The sequence below is a fragment of the Pyrgilauda ruficollis genome, unplaced genomic scaffold, assembly GCF_017590135.1.
Source record: "Pyrgilauda ruficollis isolate IOZ18807 unplaced genomic scaffold, ASM1759013v1 scaffold143, whole genome shotgun sequence".
Lineage (NCBI taxonomy): Eukaryota > Metazoa > Chordata > Aves > Passeriformes > Passeridae > Pyrgilauda > Pyrgilauda ruficollis.
This window is the reverse complement of record NW_024512877.1, coordinates 1,220,385-1,245,888: the sequence shown is the minus strand read 5'-3', so window position 1 is coordinate 1,245,888 and position 25,504 is coordinate 1,220,385. Positions and strand designations below refer to the sequence as shown.

Here is a 25,504-nt window from a genome sequence, read left to right as displayed (position 1 = left end):
AAACAAATGCAGCTGACACAGCTAGGATGGAAATGTATTTGTCATTATGTGGTGCAAGACTTCCCTGCCCTGTGAGAAGGAGCCTTACCAAAAAAATGCCTCTGATAACATCTGACCAGAAGAGTCAGAGAGGATGAGTGTGAAGGCCAAACCTTGCTTACATCAAAATCCCAGTGGGTTTTGCTGGAGGAGCTGCCATCACATCCAGCCTGGAAGGGAAATCCCAGCTCTCTCCCTGGCTGCCCCGTGCACACAGGGCTGCTTTGTTCCTTCCCTCTGCTCCCTGCCCACCCAGCCCTCTTCTCTTCTCTTCACCAACACATTCATCAGAGCCTTGTGGCTCAGGCCTTTGTTCTGTGCCTGCACAGGAAGGTCTGGGCTCATGGTTCACATTCCTGGTGCCAGCATGGGATGATCTTTATTGACAAACCCATTATCGATCCAGCTCCCTCCAGGAGGACTTTCACCTGCTCCAGCTCTGGCCACGCTGTGGATTTGCAGGTGATGTTTGGATACAAACACAGACAGGCTCACAATCAAACCCTTCAGGGATGTGCCCTGCTCCAGTTAATATTAAACACCTTTGGAGATATCTCTGCATTTCTCCAGGCTGGGAGGAACCTGTGCATTCTTCTCATAGCTTCTCTGCAGGTACTGAAATAAAATCCCTGACCTGGATGCCTGAACAAAGCCCCTGTTATTCAGCCAGGTCAGGGGGAGCATCAGTTTTCTGATCCTCTCCATCCCAGAGTTTTCTTGGATGGAGATGTGGGGTTTGACTCCATCACAGGGGATGAAAAACCCACCCCAGCCTCAGCTCAGCCTGCCTGAGATGGAGTGTGTGTGCACAAACACTGCTGAAATTAAACCCCCAGAGTTCAAAACCTCACCGTCTGAAAAATGTTACGTGAATCCATTTCCCTCTATTTCTAATAAAACAACTTTAAAAAAACAGCACATTTTCTTCCTGTTACAATATAATGTTGTTCTACATGATGCTGTTCCAGCAGTTTATATAAATTTCTACAAATTTAATCTGTAAATTGCTTTTTGATGGGTGAAGCACAGCACCTGTATTCCTTTCTCCCTCCTTTGTCCAAATGAATCCAAACCACCTCCCAAGCCAGGCCTGGATCACTCTGAAGATGTCAAGGCCCACACTAAAATCCTTCATCCAGCCAGGTTTGGGAAAGCCCCCAAAACACACATTTGGGTCCATTTCAGTTCCCTCTTGGATCCCAGGCCAGGGATGTGCTGCCATCCAGGAGGTTTCACAGCCCAGAACCTGTTGGGCTCGTCTTGCTCCCAGCTTCCTGCTCAACCTGCCAGGAGCTGATCCCAGGAGGAGACATTTCTCCATGCATTTCAGCTGCATGGAGAGAGCAGAGCAACACTTCCAGCCTTTCCTCCCGGGCCAGACCTGCCCTGGGTTCTGCTGGATTCACCTTGAGCTTCCTCTCCTCTTCCTGGCCTTGGAGGCTTCTCCCTGCTCCAAATCTCTCTGGAGTTCCTGATGCTGCAAATGCACCTCTTCATCCTCCTGCTGCCAACCCAGCCCAGAAATTGCATTTCCCACCCAAAACCTCAGCTGAGGCTAAGGTCCACCCCAGAAATGTCCTTGTTCTTCGCCACCATGAAGGGACCAGCACCAACGCCCTCACTTCCAGCAGCACAGCAGAGGCAGAGCCAGGGAATCTCCACTCCTCGGGGCAGATTTCCCCTCCTGCTTTGTGGGACAGGCCAGAGATGTTTGCTGTGACCCTGAGGGGACGCCTGGGGTGGAAAGGTCACAGCCAAGCCGCTTGCAGTGCTTCCCCTCCAAGCCCAGCAGCCACCAGCAAGCTGTGCTGGGCGATGGGGCCGTGATGAGGAGAGCAAATATTATCCTCCAGAGGTGCCACCAGCTGCTGCTGCTTTGAAATGCTGGGAGAAAAGCCTCCTTAAATAGCTGGGATTCCTCCCACCAGCACAGGGATGAGAGGAATAATATTTGGGAGAGGAACACACCCCGAATGACAGTCTGGGTGAGGGTGGGAAGCAGAGAGCAGCCGGCATCTCCCGGCCACAGATGGTTCCCATCAAGAGGAATTTTTTCTTGTTAATCCCAAAACAAGCTTGAGATGTATTTTTATTTCAGTGTTAAGAGGAGAGAAAAAGAAAGTCTGACATGACCTCCTGTTTTTCTGGCCTCACTCCCTGCTCAGCCTCTGCTCTGAGCAAGCACAGAATATTTAGTTCATGTTAAAGGCAGGGACTCTGAGAACAGAAAATCCTGGGGTGGTTCTTCCAGCTCTTCTTGACCTGGGAATTTATCCCATTCAAGGTGGAAATGGAGGTAAAAATCTAAAGCCTGGGTGTGTATCTGAAGTATCCTGAGGTGTTCTCTGGGGGTTCATCAAGGCACAGAGGACAACAAGGTACCTGTGGGTGTCAGCAAGGGTGTCCATTCTTTCTTTTAAATCTTAAACCTGCTTTGAGCACCAGGGATGGGCTCCTGAGCCAATCCACTCCCAGAGCCATCACAAGAGCTCAGGAGCACCTCTAGCTCACAAAAGCCTAAAAACAGTGATAAAAATTGCAATCAGTGGGAGGACTGGGAATTCATTCTACTCCTGTTTTGAGAACTTGCCTGGCATTCCTCCATGGCCTCCCTTGCGTGTTGGGTGCCCTGGTTCCAATAACTTGCTCTGAGGGAGCTGCCAAGAGGAGCCCCTTGGCATGTCCCAGGAAGTTTCCAAGGACAGCCATGGGTTGGGGATGTGGCATCCCTCTCAAATAACCAGCTGTGGGCCATTTGAAAGGATTCACATGGAAGCAGGGCCATGGAAGCAGGAAATAACTTTTCCTCATGGAGTGACACTTCTGGTCCATGGTGGTGACCCTGCTGGAAGCAACCCTCCAAGGTGGTGATCTCTCAATGGGAATTTTCTTTCAGACAGAACTTCCTGGGATATTTACACTCCTAGATGAGACTGGGCATCCCCCTCCTCCTCTCTGGCAACTCCCTGGAGTGACTCAGGATGTGCAAACACTGACTCATCCCAACCTCCCAGGAGCACCGAGCTTCCCACACGCTCCAAGACAGGGTGGTGGGAGAAGGGAAAGGCTCCACTGGGGCTCCCCTGTGGCCTGAGGGAGGGCTGCAGATCCATCAGCAAGGTGGGGCACTCAGGGCAGGCTGGGGCAGCCAAGGACCCTCTGCACAGGGATGTACAGAGATAAGGGCATCCTGGTGTGGGAGCTGCTGCCCAGTATGGGAAAAATGGATTGGGAACTGTCCTCCAGGATGTGCTCTTCTGGCTCAGGATTGGTTTAGGAAGGAGGATTTGAAGAGCTGAGGAAGAGGAGCAGGAAATCCAGGGTTGGTGTCTGGGCAGCTGCAAAGGGTGGTGGCACTTGCAGTCAGCTTGGCTGCACAAATCCTGGATTTCATCAGGATGTGATTATTCCATACAAGGGTAAAAATATGTGGTTCCTGCAGCAAACAGCACCTCTGAAAAAGCTGCCAAGCTCTCCAGTCTGTGACCACCCACTGCAAATCCTGCTGGAAAACTGGAGGAGCCTGGATCTGCTGGCCAGGGATGAGGTGGATGGTTCTCCTGCAGATCTGAAATTTAAATGGACATTCAGATGCATAATGGGCCATCCTAAAAAAGCTGTTTCCTCATGCCATCGCACACTGTGGGGACAAAGCTCCCTGACCTGTTTTGTATGTGAGCCAGAGCACATTTGGCATTTCTCCTCTCTCAGCCCTGGGAAATGGTCAAGTTCAACTCCTGTCCTTGAACAGACATCCCAACAATCCCACCCTGGGCATCCCTGGGAGCTCCTGGAGCTCTGTGGGGCTGTGCCCATTCCCTGGGGAGCCTGGGCAGTGCCAGCACCTCTGGGGGAAGAACCTTTCCCTAAATCCAACCTAAACCTGCCCTGGCACAACTCCAGCTGTTCCCTGGGTCCTGTCAGACACCAGGGTCCTTTTCCTGCTGTTCCAAGGGGGCAGGATGGAGCTGGACACATCTCCAGGTGACACCTGAGGAAGTGAGGGCTCCTGAGTGTTCTCCCTTCACAGCAGAGGCAGAAGGGATGTGAGATGTGACATCCCTGCCCATTGCTGGCCATTAAAGATTACAGCCCAACCAGGCCACAAGGATTGTAAGAGTCAATCCCATTTAAGCCCTTCTATTTAAAGAAATAAACTACCCAGGGAAAAAGCAGCCTAAGATTAGAAACACACAGGATTTCCTCAAATTCCAGCCATCAGCCCCAGATTCAGCCTGAAGGGGTGGTTTGTTGTTCTCCCAGAGCACGAATCCTGCACCCCAGCAAAGTTAAGTTTGGATTATGCTGTGCAGCTCCATCACAGACCCAAAAGGACACTCAAAGCTGGTTTAGTGCTGCTCTTTCTCTGGCTAAACCGTCTCCAGTATTCCTGGATTAAAAATAGGTTTTTTAGGCTTTTTGCACAAGCAGGGGATGTTTCCTGCAAATTCCACATCCTCAGGAGCATGCTCCTGTGCAGGAGAATCTTTCAGAGAATTTAATGCTAAGCAGGGTGGGAAGCAGAAATAAATATTTCTTCTTTTTCTTGTTTTAGGTAGGAAAAGAACTCAGAGACCACCCAGTTCCACCCCTGCCATGGACAGCAGGGACACCTTCCACTGTCCCAGGCTGCTCCAAGCCCCATCCAGCCTAGCCTTGGGCATTTCCAGGGATCCAGGGGCAGCCACAGCTGGGCACCCTGTGCCAGGGCCTCACCTCCCTCACAGGGAGGAAGTTCTTGCCAATATCTAATCTAAAATCTCTCCCCTCATTTTAAAGTGACACAAAGGATGTGGGTAACCCAGACAAAGTCACCTTATGCTTTGTGCCTCGCCAGCCAGGAACTGAGAAGTCATTTGGGATTTGATCCCTGGCTCTGCTGCTTCTCCCTAAACTGGGTGAAACTCCAGCCTAATTTACCTTAAAGCAGGAAAATATAAAGCCTGTCCCTAAATGGATCCCAAAGGAATGAGAGATCCTTCTGCCCCAGCACTACAGCAGGATGGGAGCAGTTGCTTTTTCCAGGCATAGCACGAGGGGGTGACTCATTCCTGGCAGGAATTTCCCTCTCATCCATCCCCTCCTGCCCCTCTCTCTGCCTGGAGTCAGGCAGCAACAAGGGGTGAGGGCAGCTTAAGATCAGCCAAGAAGGAGAGATCTTCCCTGAATTCAGCTGGGGATGTGTCCAAGGGGTGCCCACTCCCTCCCAGCTGTGTGTTTTGGGAAGGAGGGAAGGGGAATTCTGGAATACTGGGCAGAGCTGCCCCATCAAGAGGGTGGGAAGACTGGGCATCAGAAGAGAGACATCTCATGTGCCAGTTGTCCCTGTGGTGGCCTTGAGGTGCAGCCAGGGCTGGGCAGGGCACGTGAGGGAGCTCAGCCCTGCCAGGAAACCTCAGCTCAGCTGCATGTGCACAAACAGGTCCAGCAGGAGCCATCCAGGATGACCACACAGCCAGGCAGCCCGTGATTCATGGGATAACCATCTGCTGAAGCTGCAATCACTCATTTTCCACCTCCAGTTCTCCTCCAGGCCAAGTGGCAAAGCCACAGGGGCAGAAGGTGCCTCTTGCCATGGCCAGGAGCTGCCAGGGCTGGTGCTGCAGCAGCTGCTGCTGTGACACAAGATCTTAACTCAGCCCCACACCACATCAAGGGATCCAGCCCTGTGGGATTCACACAGCAGCAATGGTTCCAAACCTGTGGGATTCACACAGCAGCAATGGTTCCAAACCTGTGGGATTCACACAGCAGCAATGGTTCCAGCCCTGTGGGATTCACACAACAGCAATGGTTCCAGCCCTGTGGGATTCACACAGCAGCAATGGTTCCAGCCCTGTGGGATTCACACAACAGCAATGGTTCCAGCCATGTGGGATTCACACAACAGCAGTGGTTCCAAACCTGTGGGATTCAGTAGGGCCAGGGTAGTCTTGGGGCACACATCAATTTCTCAAGGTACAGAACCTGGAATGAGCTCTTGGAAAGCTGGAGATGGAAGGAAGAGTCCAGAGGAGGACCTGGTTTTCAGGAAAATAACAGAGAATCACAGACTGGTTTGGGTTGAAGGAACCTTAAAGCTTATCCAGTTTCAAGGGCAGGGACACCTTCCACTGTCCCAGGTTGCTCCAAGCCCTGTCCAGCCTGGATCTGGACACTTCCAGGGATCCAGGGGCAGCCACAGCTTCTCTGGGCACCCTGTGCCAGGGCCCCACCACTGTCACAGCCAAGAATTCCTTCTAAATATCCCATCTAAATCCACCCTCTTTTGGTTCATAACCTCATCCTACAATTGCTTACCCTGACAGATGCAGCAGCTCAGGATACAGGAAGGGCAGAGGTGTGTCCCCCTCTCCAGGTGTGCTTTCCCTTCACCAGTTATCCCAAACACACCAAGTCTCCCTTTTTTTCCCCCCACTCTGGGCAGCCACAGCTTGGACATCAGTGGAAAATGATTCCTTGAGTGAGTGTGGCTGGATCAGCTGACTGGGCTGGCTGCAGCAATCTCGTGGTCACACAGCTCTAAATGTGCAGCAGTGCCTGCCTAAGCCTTTCCCTTTATAGGATGGAGAGAGGAGCTGGGAGTGTGGAAATAAATCCTTTGGAAGCAGAAGGGGTTGGAGACAGAACAGGACTCCCCAAGGGAAACACATGGGGAGTGCAGAGAGGGTGGGCAGCAAGCACAGATCAGGCATGGGATGGAGCTGATGGAGCATCACCAGCTCTGTGCTTCTGATGAGCTGAGGTCAGGGAAGGGCACAGAGCTCTGGGAACTGGGATGAGAGTGCTGGGGCTGGGACCAGCCTGGGCTGGGGAGGCAGTGCTAGAGTGAAACCCCCTCCCTGCCTCCCTCCTGCAGCCTGGCTCATCTCTCTGACCCCTGGCCTCCCCACAGGAGCAGAACTCCAGCTCTAGAATAAATCCCAGCTGTCTCCCTGCTCTTCCCTGGGCGAGCTGCCATGCCATGATAAAGCAGCTCCTCCCTCCAAGGCAAGCCCCTGAGCTGCAGCTCCTTGGGAAGGCAGCCTGGTGATGGACTGTGTCAGGGAATAACAAATGCCTTTAATTCCCCCTTCAGCCAGCAGCTCCCTGCGGGAGGCAGCGTGTCCTGAAGGAAGGCAAGAGGGAGGCATCTGGAGCTGTGTGCACAGGGTAAATCACCCCAGCCAGCCTCCAAGAACCCTGACAGGCTCTCATTTCTCTCTCCTGGATAGATACAGGGTAAAATTTGCTGCTTCACTTGGTTATCCCAATGCAAGGGGCTCTAAGCAATCCCTGAGCTACTCTGCAGAGATTTTCCTCGCTGCTGGCAATTGCAAATTCAGGAGAGGAGGGGATCTGAGCAGGAACTGCTGCTGAGGTTTCATCTCAAATATCCATCCCCTGAGCACGAATGTTTCGTGTCAGACCTGCAGGGGTTTTCCAGGTGGATCCAGGGTTTGCTGGCATGGGCACCAGCACCACAGGGTCTGTCAGCTCTGATCATGCACAGCTCGGGGCTCGCTGGTGACCCAGAACAGGCTTGGGCTCCATCCAGCTCAGATCCAGTTAATAAAAGGAAATAAAACACTTCCCTACAAGCCAAACCCCCTTTCCTGGGTGCTGTTCACTGGGAGGTTGCAGTTCTGGAGCAGAGCTGAGTGGGAGACCTGAAGGGTATCACTGCAAACCCCCCCTGGGGGCTCCAGCCTTGTGTCCTGTAGGAAGCCAGCCCTTCCCATTCCCTGCTAAAGGGATTGCCTGCTGCTTCTGCATCCTGGCACATCCCTGGGGACACATGGACATGTCCCTGAAACAGAGCAGCTGTGGCTGCCCCTGGCAGTGTCCAAGGCCAGGCTGGACAGGGCTTGGAGCAGCCTGGGACAGAGGAAGGTGTCCCTGCCCATGGCAGACACCATGGATGATCTCCAAGGTCCCTTCCCACCCAAACCATTCTGTCCCATTATGATTGTGTGATTTTATACGAGAGCTGCTCTGAGTCACTCCCATCCCCACAGTCTTTCTGCCAAGATTCTCCTGCAGATCCTTGTCTCTCTCTTTCCTTCCCTCAAAAGAGAGAGACAAGGAAAGATTCCTGGCATGGGAAAGAAAAGACCAGTTCACACAATCCTCATGGTAATTGGGATTTGGGCAGCCTGGAGAACCCTCTTCAGGAGAAGAGGATCCTGCAGGTCCTTCAGAGAGAAGGAGAAGGACTCCCTCTCTCTGCTCTCAGGCAGAATAGCATCTTTGAAACTGAAAGCTGGAAAGTCATAAGGAATCTCCTGGCATGCTGCTCGGGCACCCATGCCATGCTCCCACAGTTTGGGGTTATCTGTACAATCATCTTATTTCTAGTGATAAATCTAATAAATCACAGTTGAAATTATATTGGGCAGAGTCCAAAATGTGTTAAGTTCCTCTTCCAGGCCAGGTTGGACAGGGCTTGGAGCAACCTGGGATAGTGGAAGGTGTCCCTGCCCATGGCAGGGGGTGGCACTGGGTGATCTTTAAGGTCCTTTCCAACACAAAACAAGAAAAAACAACAAAGCAAAAATGCCAGGGTTTCTACATCCGTGTTTGCTTCCCTTTCCCCCTCCTGAACCTGCTAGCCTTGTCACTCCTCTTGGCTCTGCTCTTCTCCTTGCAGCAGGGAGGACTGGCCTGGAAGAGCATGATTCCCAGGGCAAGTGGAAGGGGAGACACCTCTCCCTGGCAGAGGGGGGCTCCCAGGACGCACTGCTGGGGCACATCCCGGGCTGTGCGCTGGAGACCGACCCTTTCCTGCTCCTCCTCCCGGGATTAGTGACCGGGGAAGGCTGGAGCCAGCCCGGGATGGTGCCGGAGCCGGGCAGAGGGGGGAGCAGCGAGACCGGGACACGGGGACAGGAGCGGGAGGATGGAATGTCCCTGCCCACCTGGGGAGACATTCCCTGGATTCCCTGGGGCTCGGGGGGTCGTTTGGGTTTGGGGATACACGGAGGGGATGTCGTGGAGCTGGGTGGGATCCTGGCTGGGCAGTGCTCCCTGGGGAACCCCCAAAAGGGGAGCAGTGCCAGGGCCAGAGGGAGTCCCTGCAGGGGAAGCTGTGCCCAGGGCTGGTGTGGGTGGGAGCAGGGTCTAAACGAGTCCTGCAGTGCCCTAACTGGATCTGTGTGCCCCCAGCTCTCTGTAGCTCCTGAATCCCAACCAGCCCCTCTCTGCCTCCACTATTTTTAAATCCATCTATTTCCGCTGGTCTCTCTGCTTTGGTGCGGCCTTTTCCACACTGACACTTCTGCAGCCCAGAAATCCTAAATATTCTCATTCTCCCAAGTGTTTAAGCACCAGCTGCACTGGGGACCAGGGGAGCTCAGGGACAGCAGTGCAGGGCTGTGCTGTTTATTGTGGCTTCATGGCACTTTCTGAAGCATGGGAAACTCATGGCCACAGCCACACAGAGCCAGAAGAGTATTCCCAGTGCAGGATTGAGGGCGTGGGATTGGAGCTGGGACCGGAGACAGAAAACCTGGTGGCAGTCAAGGCTGGAGGAGGTTTTCCACCCTGATCCCACCCTCAAGGACAGTGGTCCTGCTGCCCCAGGGATGCAGGGTGGCACTAAGGCACACAATGATCTGTTTAGCTGAAGCCAGAGCACTGGGATTTTCCAGCTAATGGGACAACACAGTTGATGAGGCCCTGAAGGACCTCTGGAGTGCACAGTGCCATGAGCCCAGTGCTTCTCATGCCCACAAGGATTTGTCTGCACTGAGTCTACACCAGCCCTGTGGTGCCCAAGATTCCTGCAGGGCTTTTTGGGTGTCCCCCCACCCTGCCCCACTTCATACCTGCTTCCACAGGGTACCATGCACCTTCCTGCAAATGCCAGGGAAGTCAGGAAAGCTTCAGACAGCAGCAAATTGCTGGATTCATGGCAGCTGGTGAATCAGAGACAGAGCCCAGGGTGGATTCATTGTGCATCCCACATTTGGTGAACTTGCCTCCAGCAGATCTAATTATTCTATTAACTGGAATTAGGGAGAAAATCATAGTTAAATTGTTAATTCATCATGACAAGTGCCATCACAGTCACTGAAGATATATCTGAATTTGGTGAGATGAATTTGGAAAATGAAGACCACAATGAACAAATTGAAGTTTCTCCATTATTTTGCATGTCCAGCACACAGCTTTGTCACTGGAAACTGACAATAACCAGAACTGGGTATTCCATATCCAACAGAAACCCTTGGAAGTTAAAGATTTGAGTGTTTCCCTCCCACTGTGCATCCTGAAATGTTCAAAACTGAAGAGCTGCCTTAAGTTCTGTGCTGCTGCTTCTCTGTGTTCAGGCAGCAAAGGAGCTGAAATAATTCCCAACTGAAAGGAGCTGAAATAATTCCCAACTGGATGGGGCTAAGCCAGATCCAGGCAGGAGAGGAGGAGGGCAGCTGTAAGAGGCTTTGATTCACACGTGTCTTTGTAACCACAGCATCCCCTGGGTCCCAAACCAGGAGTGATCCCTGGGGATTCAGGTCTTGACGTCAAAGCCAACAGAGTCCAGAAGTGCAAATGATTTCAAAGACTGAATCTAAGCTGTTTGTGCACGGCTGGGAAACATCCAGCACCTTCCTGAAGGGAATCAGGAGTTAAACAAAGACCCTCATTCACCTAAACCTCCTACCCCACCTCTCCCAAGCACCTCTGCCCCAGGCTGAACAAGAGACCTTCTGTACAAAGCCAAATTCAGCAGCTCTGATGCCTCCTCCAGTGTTGGGAACAGCTTGTCAGATCCAGGGACATGCAGGAGACGTTCAGTATGCTGAGTGCTGGGCCAGGAGCTTGGAGTGTGCAGAGAGAGGCAGCTCCTGCACCTCTTCCCACTGTGGGAAGCACAGTTTGGGCATCCACACTGGAGAAAGGCATCAGTCATGGTCCAACAGGCTACAAAAACACAAAGCAGAGCCTGTTCCTGCCTGGGGTTTACAGCACAGGAGCAGGGAGGGAAGACAAGGATACAGAGGCTGCTCTGTAAATCCAGATGATCCTTGGCCATGAGATCTATCTCTTCTGGATGAGATTGGAGCTGGGATAATCCCCGAGGAGCTCCACATCCTGGGGTCCCAGCCCTCAGCAGAGTGTCTGTGCAGAGAGGGAGAAGATGCCTCTGGAACTCCCTATCAAGTCCTCAGCATCCTTGTGGAGAAGGAAAGCAGCACACACCAGCCTGGCTCTGATTGTGCCCCAAACTCACCGTCCATGCCTCAGTCTCCCCAGCTTTTACAAAGGATAATCAGCCTTGCCCAACTTTATAAAATCCTGGGACATCTGCAGATGCAGCTCTGATGTGATGAGTCAGATCTGCCTTGTGTGACTCAGCTGGCAGATCCCATCCAACAGCCACGGAGCTTCCCTTGCTCCAGGATCCATATCTGCTCTTCTTACTGCCAAGGGCATGACTGCTCCCAAAACTAAACATGCCTGTGAGTTTCTAAATGCATTTGGGAAGACCAGGAAAAAGCCCTTCTAGCTTCATTCTGAAACAGAGAAAAGTTCACTGGACATCCACAACTTTCCTCCCTGCAAATTACAAAAGACGGAAAACGGAAAACAGAGTGGATTTTGCTTCTAAAATTAACATCCCTGAGGCAGGAATGTGGCTCTGCAACATCAGGAGCTGTGGCAGGACAGGGATATGACCCTGGAAAAGCCTTTAATGTGTGGATACAGCCCAGTGGCAGCTGGAATAAAATGTGAGTGGCTCCTTCTGAAGCTCCCAGGAGCAGGCGTCGCTCTGCAAGAATGCAGCGGGGTTGCATCATGTGGGATCCTTGAATCTTCCAGAAATCTGCCACTTCTTCCCTGCCAGATTTTCATGGGGAATCTATAAAGTAGCTGGGAAAAACACACTGCAATTTTCTGCTGGCATATTTGAGGCAGGCAGCAATATTCAGGCTAAGTGGGGTTTCATCACACAGGGAAGATGTCACTCTTTTCCTAAGGGTCTCTGGCCTTGGAGATACATCCTGGAATACATCCTGGCCTCCTGCAGACATATCCTAAATTTCCATGTTATGGGTTAAGCCCCCTGACCCAATGTGGACCTATGGCAAGGGACATTTGCCTCCCAGGTGGGTGCATTTTGTCATCTCAAGCAAAGCTGCAGCAGCTCAGATATGGACACAAACTGGTTTGGTCCCACCAGATCAGCATACCATCCCCAGGGTTGGGGTAACCATGGTCCTGGGAAAGTGGGGAAGGATGGAACCCCTTTTCCTGTTTGGTTTTATACTAAAGCAGAGAGATTAGATTAGATATTGGGAAGGAATTGTTCCCTGGGAGGGTGCTGAGGCCCTGGCACAGGGTGCCCAGAGAAGCTGTGGCTGCTCCTGGATCCTTTAAGTGTCCAAGGTCAGGATGGAACTTGGAGCAACCTGGGACAATGGAAGGTGTCCCTGGCCATGGCAGGGGTGGCACTGGTGTGCTTTAACAGTACATCCAACCCAAAGCAGTCTGAGATCCTGTGATTCCTGCTGTATCTCTCTGGGCAGCTTTTCTGCTGCCTCTGCGAGAGCAGAACAGACAAAGAGGCTGCCAAGGCCCTTCCTAAGCATCCCTTTGCTTACACATCCTCAGCACTTGGCTGAGGAGGAGGAGTGCACACGCTGTTTGTTCCTGCTGGACCATGTGCTTTAACAGTACATCCAACCCAAAGCAGTCTGAGATCCTGTGATTCCTGCTGTATCTCTCTGGGCACACATCCTCAGCACTTGGCTGAGGAGGAGGAGTGCACACGCTGTTTGTTCCTGCTGGACCACTGCCCAGCGCTGAGCCCAGCGTGTCCTTCCTGGGATTCATCCCTCCCCTCCTCCTTTCCTGCCTTCCAACTGCTGCACCAACCCCCCAAAGTCCCCAGGGCAGCAAACCCAGCAGCCCCAGCCCTGTCCTGCACTCAGCCCCCTCCTTCCTTTGCCATCAGCACTGGCAGTTTTAGCACTTGGCTTGTTGGGAACCTGATTTCCAACAAGGAAAAGACTTTTAGGGACAGCAGTGGAACCGGGCAGTTGTGTGACACACTTGCACACACAGCACAGGCTGGGCCCACCCCGCCTCCAGCCTGAGCAGTGCTGTGCTGGAAGCAGAAGATTGGCTGCTGAGGATCCCTCTCCAAGCCAGGCTCGGGTTTAGGGGCGTTTCTGTTCCCTCAGCTGGCTCCAGAATAAACGGTTTCCTTTTATATCCCAGTTTCCTGAGGGGGGAGCATGTGGGGCTGAGCCTCCTCTCAGCTTCCACCAAATGTGAAGGGCAGGCAGAGCTCAGACCTTTCACATTCCCATATGCTCCTGGAAAATGCCAGCAAGAGACAAGGGAGAGCTCACTGCAGCTTTTACCAAGAGAGGTGCCCCACCACAGTTCCACTCTGTGCAGAGCAGTCGACCACCTGGGCCTTCTCTGGTTCTGTTTTGTAATAAAGACTGAAAATCTGGAATTGGACATTCCTTGCTGCCTGTTTCCAGTGAGGAAACTGATGTTGCAGCATCCCAAAGCCCTGGTGCTCTCACATCCTGTCCTTGAGATGGCCCCTGTGCCCGTGGGGCTGATGTGGCTGACAAACCAAGCACCTGCTTTTCCTTTTGGCTGCTTTTTGGGAGGATCCAGCCAGTCCCAGTCACTGTGAGGCAGAAGGGAGAGGGTAAGGAGTGCACATCACCAGTGCTCACCTTAGAATCACAGAGTTTAAGGTTGGAGAAGTCCTCTAGGACCATGGAGTCCAAACATCAGCCTGGAAAGGTCATCCTGGAGTCCTCTTGGCTTGCCACGACCCCAAACCAGCACTCCTGGATCAGTGTAGGAACAGCTCAAAACCCCACTGCCCCGTGGCTCATCCCAAGGGATTGCAAATCCCTGCTGCCACATCCAGAAGGATTCCATTCCTCCTGCCATAGCCCAGCTCCCAGGAAGGTGTGGGATGCAGGGGCTTGCAATCCAACCTGCCACCACCAGTGCTGGCCCTCTGCTGAGGCCACAGAGATGTCATTCTTTCCACCCAAAAGCACCAGAGGAATTCCACCCCCCTGCCTCGCTGTGCTGGCAGGAAACCCTGTGGATTTTGAACTTTTCTCTGGGAGTATTAAACAGGGATTACAAACTGGGATCAAGGGAATCTCTGCGCTGTGCCCTGTGGGAAAGCTGCAGCTGCAGCCTCTGTAGCCTGTCCTCCCTGGTGTGTGCACTGTGACATACCTGGATGGTGCCATCGATGGGGAATTTGCTCCATGGCAATCAGGTCTTTTCCTCTTCCTTCTCCTCCTCCAGCACACCTGCTGAGGAAGCAAAAGGAGATCAGTGCTTTGCAGAGGATCCACAAATTTGCCCCTTTAGGACATGCAAACCCAGTGAGCTCCCTGGAAGCCTGGAGCTGGCAGGGCCAGCTCTGGCACAGCAGGCTGGCACAGGAGTTTGGCTCTCTCTGCTGCACTCCAGACAGGCCAGGGCACGGATCCACGGGATGCAGCCTTTCAGCTCCACTGCCATCCTTTGTGTGCTGTCTGCTCACACAAAGCTGGGCCCTTCCAGCTCCAGCCAGGCCAGAGCTGAGCATGGCCGAGAGCCAGAGAGGGAGAGAAGGGCTGGGATGCCACTCCAGTGCAGGGCACTGCTGCCACGGTGCCTGGGGCTGCACGAGTGAGCTCACAGTGCCAAAGGAGGCTGTGCAGGGAGGAAATTAAAAGTGCTGAACCCAAACTTATCATTGAGCTGAGCCAGGAAGAAGAATTCCCCCAAAATCTTTGCATGTGAGGACCTGGAGGAGCAGGCAAGCCCTGACTAGCTCTAGAATAAGAGAGGGATCCAGGGAGAGCTCAGGGCCCCTTCCACTGCCTAAAAGGGGCTCCTGAAAAAGAGGGAGATGGATTTTTTATAAAGCCAGAAAGTAACAGGAAAGGGGGAATGGCATCCCACTGCCAGAGGGCAGGGTTACAGGGGATATTGGGAAGGAATTGTTCCCTGTGTGAGTGGTGACACCCTGGCTCAGGGTGCCCAGAGAAGCTGTGGCTGCCCCTGGATCCATGGAAATGCCAAAAGCCAGGCTGGATAGGGCTTGGAGCAAGGTGGGACAGTGGAAGGTGTTCCTGCCCATGGGGTGATTTTAAGGCTCCTCAGTGCTGGCTCCCAGCATCCCTGCCCTCCTCAGCCATGCTCCTGGAAAGCAGAGATCCTGTACCAGCAGTGCCTCACAGCAGCACAGATGACAGGCTGTCTCCAACACAGGAAAACAGGATGAGTCTCCTGGGTCACTGTGAAAGTGCAAAGCTGCTGGAGTTTATATTTAAAAAGTCCAGTCCAAAGAACACACAGCGTCTGCTTTCGTAGAAATGAACCACTCCTTCAAAAGACAATCAAGTGAATTAGTAACACTGCTTGAAACAAGAAGCCAAACAACCAGGACAGCACCAATCTGGATGTTTCATGGCTGGGCATGGATTGTTTCCCACAGGACTGGACTCCTGGTCCATTGGATTCCACATCCATTTCCAAGCACTGCAGCAACAGCCTGGAAATCTCCCTCTGCTTTGTCTTGGGGGCTGTAGGATCACACCCAGGTCACAAAACCTTTGGGTGGATTTTAATTTAAGTCTCAGTGCATTTGCACTGCCCTAAACCCACAAAGTCAACCCATGCTGGAAATAACTCCAGACAAAAGAATCTCGAGTTCTGCCCTGCGCAAGTGCGGTTTGGAGGGGAGGAGCTGGCCTGGAGGAGGGGATGTGTCTCTCTGGCAGCTGGAACCGCTCATTACATGAGCAGGGGAGAGGAAGACGGCAACTCCCAGTTTGGCTCCCCCTTCCCAGTCCCCATCCCACCGCTGGAGGAGCTCCTACGTGGCACTGTGGGGGCTGGGAGCGCCTCTGCACAGCCTGATCCGCTTGGAAATCACTGCAGAGCAGCAGGAATCCTCCCCAGCAGTGCAGATCAGCCTGATTTCCAGAACTCTGACCCTGGACAAAACTGTTCACAGTCAGGATGAAGCTGTTTGCTGACATTTTGGTAGAATTGACTCATTTTCTGCATATTCACATCCTGCGGGGGTTTTTTGTGGCTCTTACCAGGTAGTGTTGGAGAGACAGCAGGAACAGGTTGAAATATACACTTAAAATCAGGAAAAATCTGAAATATCTTTATGCTGGGCTCCCAGCCCTCAAACACAACTATTTGCATTCTACTCCAAATTCATGTTATTGAGGCAAAGCCACTTCAAAGGACCAAAGCACAGAGCCCCCGGAGTGTCAAAGGACTTTGGTGCTGGGAGACAGTGAAAGAAATCAAGATTAAAAGTTTAAGAGTTTATTTTAAATTTCACTCGGAAGGTGAAAAAAATCTTACATGGGAAGTAATTGCAGAGCAGGGTTTGAAGGTGGAGCAATTCAGAATTTGGCAGAGAAAAGGAGCTGATGGAAGCTGGTGGAAGTTTAAAGGAGCTCTTCTCGTTTCTCAGCTGGCACATGCTGCTACAGACCAGTAACATTTACCGTGGTATTGATGGTTTGATATCAGCAAATTCATTTTTAATAAAGTCAAAATTGTGCTATAAAAACTCTGGGGGCCCACTGTTGATCATTTATGCAGACATAAAGCAAAGCTAACTGCACCAAAAGACAGTAGTGTACCAAAATCTGTTGCCTGAGGTATTCCAAAGCTCTTTTTCCCACTGAATTCCCCCCTGAAGGGACCAGATTTCTAAACATCACTGAGCACCAGGTTTGTTGCAGCTGATGGAGACTTTTTTTTACAGGGAGGTCTCAAAAGATCTCCCCTTGTTTGAGATGAAAAGTATCTACTCACATGGCACCATCTGAACAGTTCACATGGAAGAAAAATGTCACTTTTTGAAGCTACCTTCTAGAATAGGTGGGCTGTGAAGGGGAATGGAATGGAATGGAGATTCCAAAGCAAAATGCTTCCGAGACAACAAGCAGAATATTCAAAGCCAGAAGGAAAAAATCAGATGCTGTTTGCTACTACAGCAACAGGAGGCTGAAAGACCTGCTGAGACTCCTGTCTTCAGAGGGAAGCAGAAAAGCTTGGCAGAGCCAAAATTTGGGAGGGAAATGAAATTACAGTGTGATTAAAAGGGAGACATAGACATTAGTTAAAGAACAGAAGGATGAAGCATCCTTCTGCTGATGTAACCATCCATGAGGGGGGTGGTACCTCAAATATCCCTCCATCCCAGACTGCCATGAAAACAATCCTGTGCTGTCCTAAAACATGACAGGGTTGGATCTGAGCTTCAGCACTTGTGACTCAGCAGAAACCTCTCCATGGCACAGCTTCTCTGGGCACCCTGTGCCAGGGCCTGCCCACCCTCCCAGCCAGGAGTCCTTCCCAATATCCCATCCATCCCTGCCCTGTGACAGTGGGAGCCATTCCCTGTGTTCTGTCCCTCCATGCCTTGTCCCCAGTCCCTCTCCAGCTCTCCTGGAGCCCCTTTAGACACTGGAAGGGCCCTGAGCTCTCCCTGGAGCCTTCCCTTCTCTCTTGGAGGTCACATTTCAGAGTCACATTTCAGAGTCACATTTCAGGATGGGGCAGGTGTTAAACACTGGCTGCCTGTGACTGCTCCAGTCGTGGCTGAAGCCCTTTGCACCACCCCTGACTTCATATGGAGGGTGACAGCCCAGAAGCAAACACATAAATATATCACTACCTGCCTTTGGTGCCAACAACCATCCAGCTGCAGATGCCAGGGGCAGGGAGAGGATGGAAATAAGACGGACCAAAGCCCTGTTAGAAGGCAAAAGCGCAGTTTGGGCAGGGAATAGTTCCCCACGTTGCTGCTGGAGGCCTGGCTGGGCTCAGCAGGGGACAGGCAGGGCAGGAGGAGGGAAGGCGCATCCCCCATCCATCCCGACCCCCCTTCTGCAGCGCGGGGCAGGCATTCCCTGCCATTGGCGGCGGGCTGGGAGAGAGCCGGGACGGATCCTCCCCTTCCTCTCCCTCCCAAGCATTTTTGAGAGGGTTTTCCCAAGTTTCCAGAAGTTTCTCCCCGGCCCCTTATATACCCCCTCCGCAGGACCGGGAGGTGCACAGGGAGCCGAGCAAAGCCGTGTCCCGACCCCGCAGGTAAGGGGGGCACCCGGGGGGACCCCGGGCCGGCAGGGTGGAGACCGCGCTGAGATTGCAGCAGGGTGAGGGGGGATTTTGGGGTCCTGGTTGGCAAGAACAATCGTGGGGAGGGTTATGGTATGGGAGAAGGGGGTGCGGGGGGGTAGGCTGCAGTGGGATGGGTGGAAGTGGGGGATAGGGGTACAGACTGCCCCATGAGCTGGCTCGGGGGTTTTTGAGGAAAAGCATCAAAAAATCGCCTCCAGTTTGCAAGAGGTGGTCACAGTGAAGCTGCGGGAAAAGCTTTCAGAGAACGAGGAAGAAGAAAAGGGAGATAAGGGAAGCTTTAGCTTGGTGTGGGTGAAATCCTGCAGCCCTGCTCGGGCTCAGCCTGGGAGCCTGCAGGACCCTGGGCACCATCCCAGCGCAGCAATGAGAGCTCTCCCTGCAGCTCCTGCCACAGCACGGCCCGACCCTCCTGCTGCCGCCCTAACCAAGTGTCACATCCCGCCGGTGACATAGAAATGGCCTTTTGCCTGCAGTCCTCTGCCCTGCAGCTCTGTCCCGCTCCCGGGAGAAATCACATCCCAACAGGAAAGAGGGTCCCGGCAGCCGCAGGGAAGGCTGAGGAATGCCACGCTGGCGCTGGGCGTCCCCTCGCTGTGGGAGCACAGGAGAGGATGTTGCTGGCTGTGCATTCCCCACATTCCCTCCATGTTCACCACGGGTTCTGAATTCACCCATAATTGCTGCCGTAATCCAAGAAAGGGCAAAATTTCTCCATCTCGGGCTGTGTGACTCAGCAGAGCCCAAATCTGTCACCCGGCCCTGAAGTAATGAACCTTTTTTTAAGCTGAGGATGAAGCAGTGCAGGCCACCCCCTGCTCGCAAGAGAACTACTCCATGTATCTGTTTTCTTTCAGAAAGAAAAAGGCAAACGTTGACCTCACTATGAAACAGTTTCAAGGTATCCTTAGAAATAAACGGGAAATAGAAAACCAGAAGGAGCCTCCTCACACTTCCAATCTTTGTCACCCTAGCTGCACTTTAAAAGTGTGTCGAGGGTAGTTTTGAGCCTGTTGCACAAATCTTTGCTCTTGAGGCAGCCGGGATGGCTGTTCCCTTTACCAGAAAGGATTTTAGGTTGTAATTCCCACTCTGGCAAAGGGTCCCTGCTGGAACTGCGCACTCTCCTCGCCCGGGGCTACGTGCTGCGTGTTTCCTTCCATGTGTAATCCCAGCGGGCCCTTCGCTTCCTGCTCGGAATACTTTAACCCTGCTGCAGCCTTTCCCTGCCTCCCCATGCCAGGGACAGCCCCTGAGGCCGGGCAGGAGCAGGGTGGGAGGAGAGGACCGCCAAGGAACAGGACTGCAGTGTATGATGCAGTTCCTGTGGAGGACAGAGTCCCCAAAAGCTGGAGGGGGAATGTGGGGCCGGAGGAGCTGCCTGCAGGAAGGCCTGCTGAGTGAAGGCAGGAGGGAGGGGAGGTTGGGGCCAGGTGGGATGAGCCCCAGAGGGCTTCCAGGCACTTAGGACTGCTCAATCTGCACATGGACCGGAGCTGGGGGCTCAGAGCCCTTGCTGGGGTGCGTTCACCTGCACTGGGATGAGATCCACCCACCTCAGGCATGAACTGAAGGCTTTGCTGGGGAAAATGAGGCTCCCCCACCTCCCTGTGCCCCAGTACCTCCCGGCAGGGCTGGACAGGAGAACCAAAGCCGAACAGAGCTGGTCAGACAGTGCAGGATCTTCTCCAGGGCCGCCTCTGGCTTTGCTTGGTGGAAGCTCACGTGCTCCATCTAGTGCCAAGGAATTTGGGGCCCAGGCCGGGGTCCCCAGAGAGGACGGTCCTTGCCATGCAGTGCCTGCAACAGCCCTAGATCAAGGGGCAGCACAAAAATTTTTCAGCTTTTCCTGACCAGGGGAGAGGTTTCTTCTGCTCTGGGGACAGAATCATGGAATGGCTGGGTTGGGAGGGACCTTACAGACTACCTTTTTCCCTACCTGCCATGGGCAGTGGGGACACCTCCCACTGTCCCAGGCTGCTCCAGGCCCCATCCAGCCTGGCCTTGGACACTGCCAGGGATCCAGGGACAGCCACAGCTGCTTGGGCACCCTGTGCCAGGGGCTGCCCACCCTCACAGGGAAGAATTTCTTACTAATGTCCAATCTAAACCTGTCTTCTTTCACTTTAAAGCCATTCCCCCTTGCCCTGTGAAGATCACATGAAAAATACCTGTTGCTTACATTCCCTGACCTTCCTTAAACCATTCACTGTACATTAACACTGGAATATAGGGAAACAGCTTAGGAAGGAAGCTTTCATTCCAAATGCACAGGCTCTGCTTGCCAGGGTGCAGCCTGCACTCCTGAAGATTATTTGCTGCTCAGGGTGGACTTGGGATGGCTGGACCCCAGTGAAACGTTGGGGCAATGTCACTGTCACTGCAGCAAGGAGTGGGTTTCTCTGGAGAGCCCCTGGGATCTCTGCATGCTCCAGGAAGGCTTTGGCTCGTGCTGATGGTGAACCTTCTTGCCCAGCAGGTCCTGGGAGGTGCTGGGTGCCGCTGAAGCCATGTGGATTATGGTGGGGCTGGCCCTCCTGGGCCTCGCTGCGGCCGTGCCCTCGGAGGACAGGAAGCTGAGCGACAAGGCCACCACGCTGGCCGAGCGCAGCACCACGCTGGCCTTCAACCTCTACCACGCCATGGCCAAAGACAAGGACATGGAGAACATCCTGCTGTCCCCCGTGGTCGTGGCCTCGTCCCTGGGGCTCGTGTCGCTCGGGGGCAAGGCCACGACGGCGTCGCAGGCCAAGGCGGTGCTGAGCGCGGACAAGCTGAACGACGAGTACGTGCACAGCGGGCTGTCCGAGCTCCTCAGCGAGGTCAGCAACAGCACCGCCCGCAACGTCACCTGGAAGATCGGCAACCGCCTCTACGGGCCCGCCTCCATCACCTTCACCGAGGACTTCGTCAAGAACAGCAAGAAGCACTACAACTACGAGCACTCCAAGATCAACTTCCGAGACAAGAGGAGCGCCCTCAAGTCCATCAATGAGTGGGCAGCCCAGACCACGGATGGGAAACTCCCGGAGGTCACCAAAGATGTGGAGAAAACTGATGGGGCCCTCATTGTCAACGCCATGTTCTTCAAGCGTAAGTTCTGCCTTCAGTTCTTGGTACAAGTGACCCAAAACCTGCCCTGAGCAACACGGTTTGGGTTGGGAGAGGCCTTAAAGATCATCCACCAGCCCCAAGGGAAGGTGGACAAACTCTAGATCCACTGGAGGCAGCTCTTTGTCAGTGGTTGGGAACTGTGCATGGACTTACCGCCCATTCCCTTTTCTTACAAGCTGTGTTTCTCTCTCTCCTGTAGCCCACTGGGATGAGAAGTTCCATCATAAGATGGTGGACAACCGTGGCTTCATGGTGACCCGTTCCTACACCGTGGGCGTGCCCATGATGCACCGCACAGGTGAGTGGGAAACCCCCTGCCCCACACCAAGACCAGCTGGAGTTAGGATCATTATCCTCCCTTACCCAGATTTCCACCAGCTGCTTCCAAGATTGTTTTGCCTCATGAGAGTAGAGGAGTGTTTGTTTTACTGATTCAGTCTCCCTGTGAACAGAGAATCCATGTTTACTATGAGCTCCTTGGCTGTTGGGAACAAATCCTGGCTCATTACACAAATGAGAGCCACAGCCAACTCCAGTAATGCTGGGCCACTTCCCAAAAGGGTGTCTCTTCCCTTCCTGGTCAGGGAAGGTCCATGCTGAATTCAGTTTGCCTCTGCTCCACACCTCACTGTTCCCTGCTTCTGATTTCAAGGTCTCTACAATTACTACGATGATGAGGCAGAGAAGCTCCAGGTGGTAGAGATGCCACTGGCTCACAAGCTCTCCAGCATGATCTTCATCATGCCAAACCACGTGGAGCCTCTGGAGAGAGTGGAGAAACTGCTGAACAAGGAGCAGCTCAAGACGTGGACCAGCAAGATGAAGAAGAGATCAGTGGCCATCTCGCTGCCAAAAGTCGTCCTGGAAGTCAGCCATGACCTTCAGGTAAAGGAGGTCCTTAAACAGCTGGGCCTTGCAGTTCTTTGGGATGGGAGGAGAGACAGTGGGATGGTGGGTTATCCATGCCTGCTGCCCCTCTTCCCTCTTGCACTGTGTCATCTCTGAGAGGGTCGCTGACCTCTTGTCTCCTCCTAGAAACACCTGGGTGGTCTGGGCCTGACAGAAGCCATTGACAAAACCAAGGCTGACTTGTCCAAGATCTCTGGCAAGAAAGATCTTTACCTGTCCAACGTGTTCCACGCCACGGCTCTGGAATGGGACACGGAAGGGAACCCCTACGACGCCGACATCTACGGCCGAGAGGAGATGAGGAACCCCAAACTCTTCTACGCTGACCACCCCTTCATCTTCATGATCAAGGACACTAAAACCAACTCCATCCTCTTCATCGGCAGGCTCGTGAGGCCCAAAGGCGACAAGATGCGCGACGAGTTGTAGTTGGGTTTGTTTCGGTTGGGTTTCTTTTTCCCAGAGCTTTGGTTTGTGTGTGTTTTTAGGGGGGCATTTTGACAAATGGGAAACACTATTTTGTATCCTTCTCGAACCATGGGTGCTATTCAGACCAGGGTGCATTGTGAGGAGAAACCAGCGTACACTTTACCTCACCCCAAACTCCAGATTGCACAAACCCACCTCCAGAGAGGAGCAGGGGAGCCTGGCACCAGAGGGTCACCTGGAGTCAGCTGAGGTGGCCACCTTGAAGCCGAGCTCCTCCCTGCACTGGTTAAGCCTCCTGCTCAGCTCCTTGCTGCTCCACCAGCCCTGCCAAGGCACCCCCCTCCCATCCCAAACGCTTCCATCCCACTGCACGCTTAGCGCTGCTGATTTTCTCCTGTTTGGGTGCTCTGTGGCACCGCTCCAGAGCTGCTCCTGCTTCTCTCTTCTCTCTCCAGGGGTGTGTAACAGAGCTCCAAGGGCCAGCTGTGCAGTCCAGCCCCTGCAGGGCCCTGGAGCAGAGCAGGAGGCAGCACGGGAGAAAGGAGATTGTATGGAGTTGTGTCCTTCTGTCCTGCCTAACCTTGAGCTCTGCGCTCGATGCTTCAACCACAAGGGCTCTTTAGGGAAAGCATCAAAGCCAAGAGCAGCATGGATCAACACTTTATGGAGAACTAAGGGGCTTTGGGACGTCAGGGAGAGCCCAAAGCACAGCTTGGGCTTCTAGAAAGAGTAACCTGAGGTTCCTTAACACTCCACCCCTTGGGATCACTGAGGGGCCAACAGCTGTAATTAAACAGGCAGTTGTACCAGGCAGAGAACTCACTTCTCTTGGAAGTTCTCTGCATCAGCCTGTAGGGCAGGCAAAGACTCCATTCCCACTGCCAGGACTCTCCCAGTTTGGACCAGAGCTGGTTGCAATCAGCTCCCTGCGGAGCTGACCCAAGGCACTCCTGGCTGGCTTCTCACAGGGAAGTGGGATCAGGTTCACCTCCACTTTCTTGCTTAATTAAACACAAAGCTTTAAAGCTGCCATTACCTGACTTCCTAATTATGCTCTGCTGAAGCTCCATGGTACTTTAGCTCCCTGTCTGCTGACCTGGATAAGGGGACCCTGAAAAACAAAGGTATTTATAGTTATATTTATGTCTGATAATTAGCAGGTTTCACAGCCTGATCCAGGCTATTCCTAACTTCTCTTCAAGGGATATCATCAGGTCAGTACTATTTAAAGGAGCTGATGTTATCCCAGGAGCATTGCAGCACTTGCCACGCACTGAGAGACACCACAAGGCAAACACTGAGATTATGGAAATAAGGAAAATCCATGCATCCCAATGGAATTGCCAGTTCCCTGAAACCAGCACGGAGCACCTACATGGCTTTGCTTTGTCCCCCTGCCGATTTTCCCTGCTGCCATAGAAGCCCTATACTGCATATTCCCAGGTGCTGGGAGGCAGGAGGCGATGCCAGGGTGTCCCCAAACGTGGGACACTTCCCGGTGATGCAGCGCACTGAACCCACACACAGAACGTTCTGGAGGCTGGGCTGGGGGGTGGAAGGGGTGGGCAGGGCAAGAACACACTGTGGGATATTGTGAATAATTTGCATCATGTGGATGCAGGTGTCTGATGGCTTTTATTGTCTGTTCTTGTACCACACACTGACAATTGTGTAATTTTGCAATAAAACTTTTTTCAATGAATCCCTGGTAGCTGGAATCCCTTGTAGAGCAAAATAAACTTAGGGAGGTTCCTTGCAATCCTTAAATCCAAAACACCCTAAAGTGGCAACTATGGACAAAAATTACTCAATGCACAAGATGAATTCCTATAGCAAATCAATCACGAGAAAGGAATGCTCTTAGCAGCTTTTCCTTTCACTGTTTTCTCCTGAAACTGCAAATATCCAAAAACTTAACTGCTCCACAGGTAAAGGACCAACTGCCCCGTCCTGCTGGGCCATTTAGCAGAATAAAAACTGAGCTGTCAGCCACAGGGACCAGCCTTCCTGACTCTCCAAGCCAAAGCTCCTCCAGCTGGGATCCACTCTGGGGAAATAAGAGGAAAAAACTGCAGGCTAAAGATATCTTTCCCAAGTGGAAAATCCAGCACTGGCAGACCCTAATCCATGTTCTCCCACTGCTGGAAAGGAATGAACCTTCTGCCACTCAGAAGCAAAACTAAAGGCACAGACACATCCCCTTTTCCCTGGGCAAGCACACACAGCCCTGTGCAGCTCCTCCCACACTGGAAAAGCACCACGAGTTTCCTAATTTTCACTAAATTGGAATGACTGAAGCCACCTCCAGCACCAACCACAGCAGGAACACATCACCATGGAATAGCAATATTGAAACGAAGGTAAAAGCTTTCCAGAGTTCCTAAGTTCATCCCAACCCCAGCTCATCTTCCAGGGCTTTTGTCCAAGGGAAGCACCCAAAAGACACAGGGAACTGAATGAGCTCCCTTCCTCTTTGGGAGCTTTTTTAAACAGCTCAGGGTGGTGGTAACCCCAGCCAAGACACATGGACAAGGTGTTCAGCTCACACTTGGAGCCACAGCTGCTCTGGGCACCCTGTGCCAGGGCCTGCCCACCCTCCCAGCCAGGAATTCCATCCCAATATCCCATCCATCCCTGTCCTCTGGCAGTGGGAGCCATTCCCTGTGTCCTGTCCCTCTATCCCTTGTCCCCAGTCCCTCTCCAGCTCTCCTGGAGCCCCTTCAGGCCCAGCAAGGGCTCTAAGCTCTCCCTGGAGCCTTCTCTTCCTCATTACTTGCACAGCTCTTGACTCCAGCAGTGATCAGCACTGGGAGAATTAACAGGGTAATGGACAAGGCTGGAGAGCTTTCAGTCAGGAAAAAGTGGAACAATCTCCCAAAAATCC

At 52.9% G+C, this 25,504-nt stretch overlaps 1 protein-coding gene and 1 long non-coding RNA gene across 6 annotated transcripts; one reads left to right on the top strand and one right to left on the bottom strand.

Moving 5' to 3' along the window:
• Positions 1–373: 373 nt before the first annotated feature.
• Positions 374–20,229, bottom strand: LOC121349707. 4 transcript variants are annotated; one of them, XR_005954586.1, is made up of 5 exons: positions 19,725–20,229; positions 14,242–14,318; positions 9,846–10,025; positions 5,944–6,059; positions 374–3,607 (listed from the first exon to the last, which is right to left on the bottom strand). It is a non-coding gene; the product is annotated as an uncharacterized LOC121349707 (long non-coding RNA). The 4 variants fall into 4 exon arrangements; XR_005954585.1 differs by lacking the exon at positions 5,944–6,059 and having other exon boundaries at positions 375–3,607; XR_005954587.1 differs by lacking the exon at positions 5,944–6,059 and having other exon boundaries at positions 375–3,607; positions 14,242–14,321; positions 19,791–20,229.
• SERPINH1 (serpin family H member 1) lies at positions 17,747–24,322 on the top strand. Of its 2 annotated transcripts, none has more exons than XM_041460401.1 (5): positions 17,747–18,120; positions 20,645–21,261; positions 21,482–21,580; positions 21,935–22,167; positions 22,318–24,322. In XM_041460401.1, the coding sequence occupies exons 2-5, from the start codon at positions 20,679–20,681 to the stop codon at positions 22,618–22,620; spliced, it is 1,218 nt and encodes a 405-aa protein (XP_041316335.1). In that variant the 5' UTR covers positions 17,747–18,120; positions 20,645–20,678; the 3' UTR covers positions 22,621–24,322. The 2 variants fall into 2 exon arrangements, with proteins under 2 accessions (XP_041316335.1, XP_041316334.1); XM_041460400.1 differs by having other exon boundaries at positions 17,748–18,120; positions 20,648–21,261.
• Positions 24,323–25,504: the final 1,182 nt, after the last annotated feature.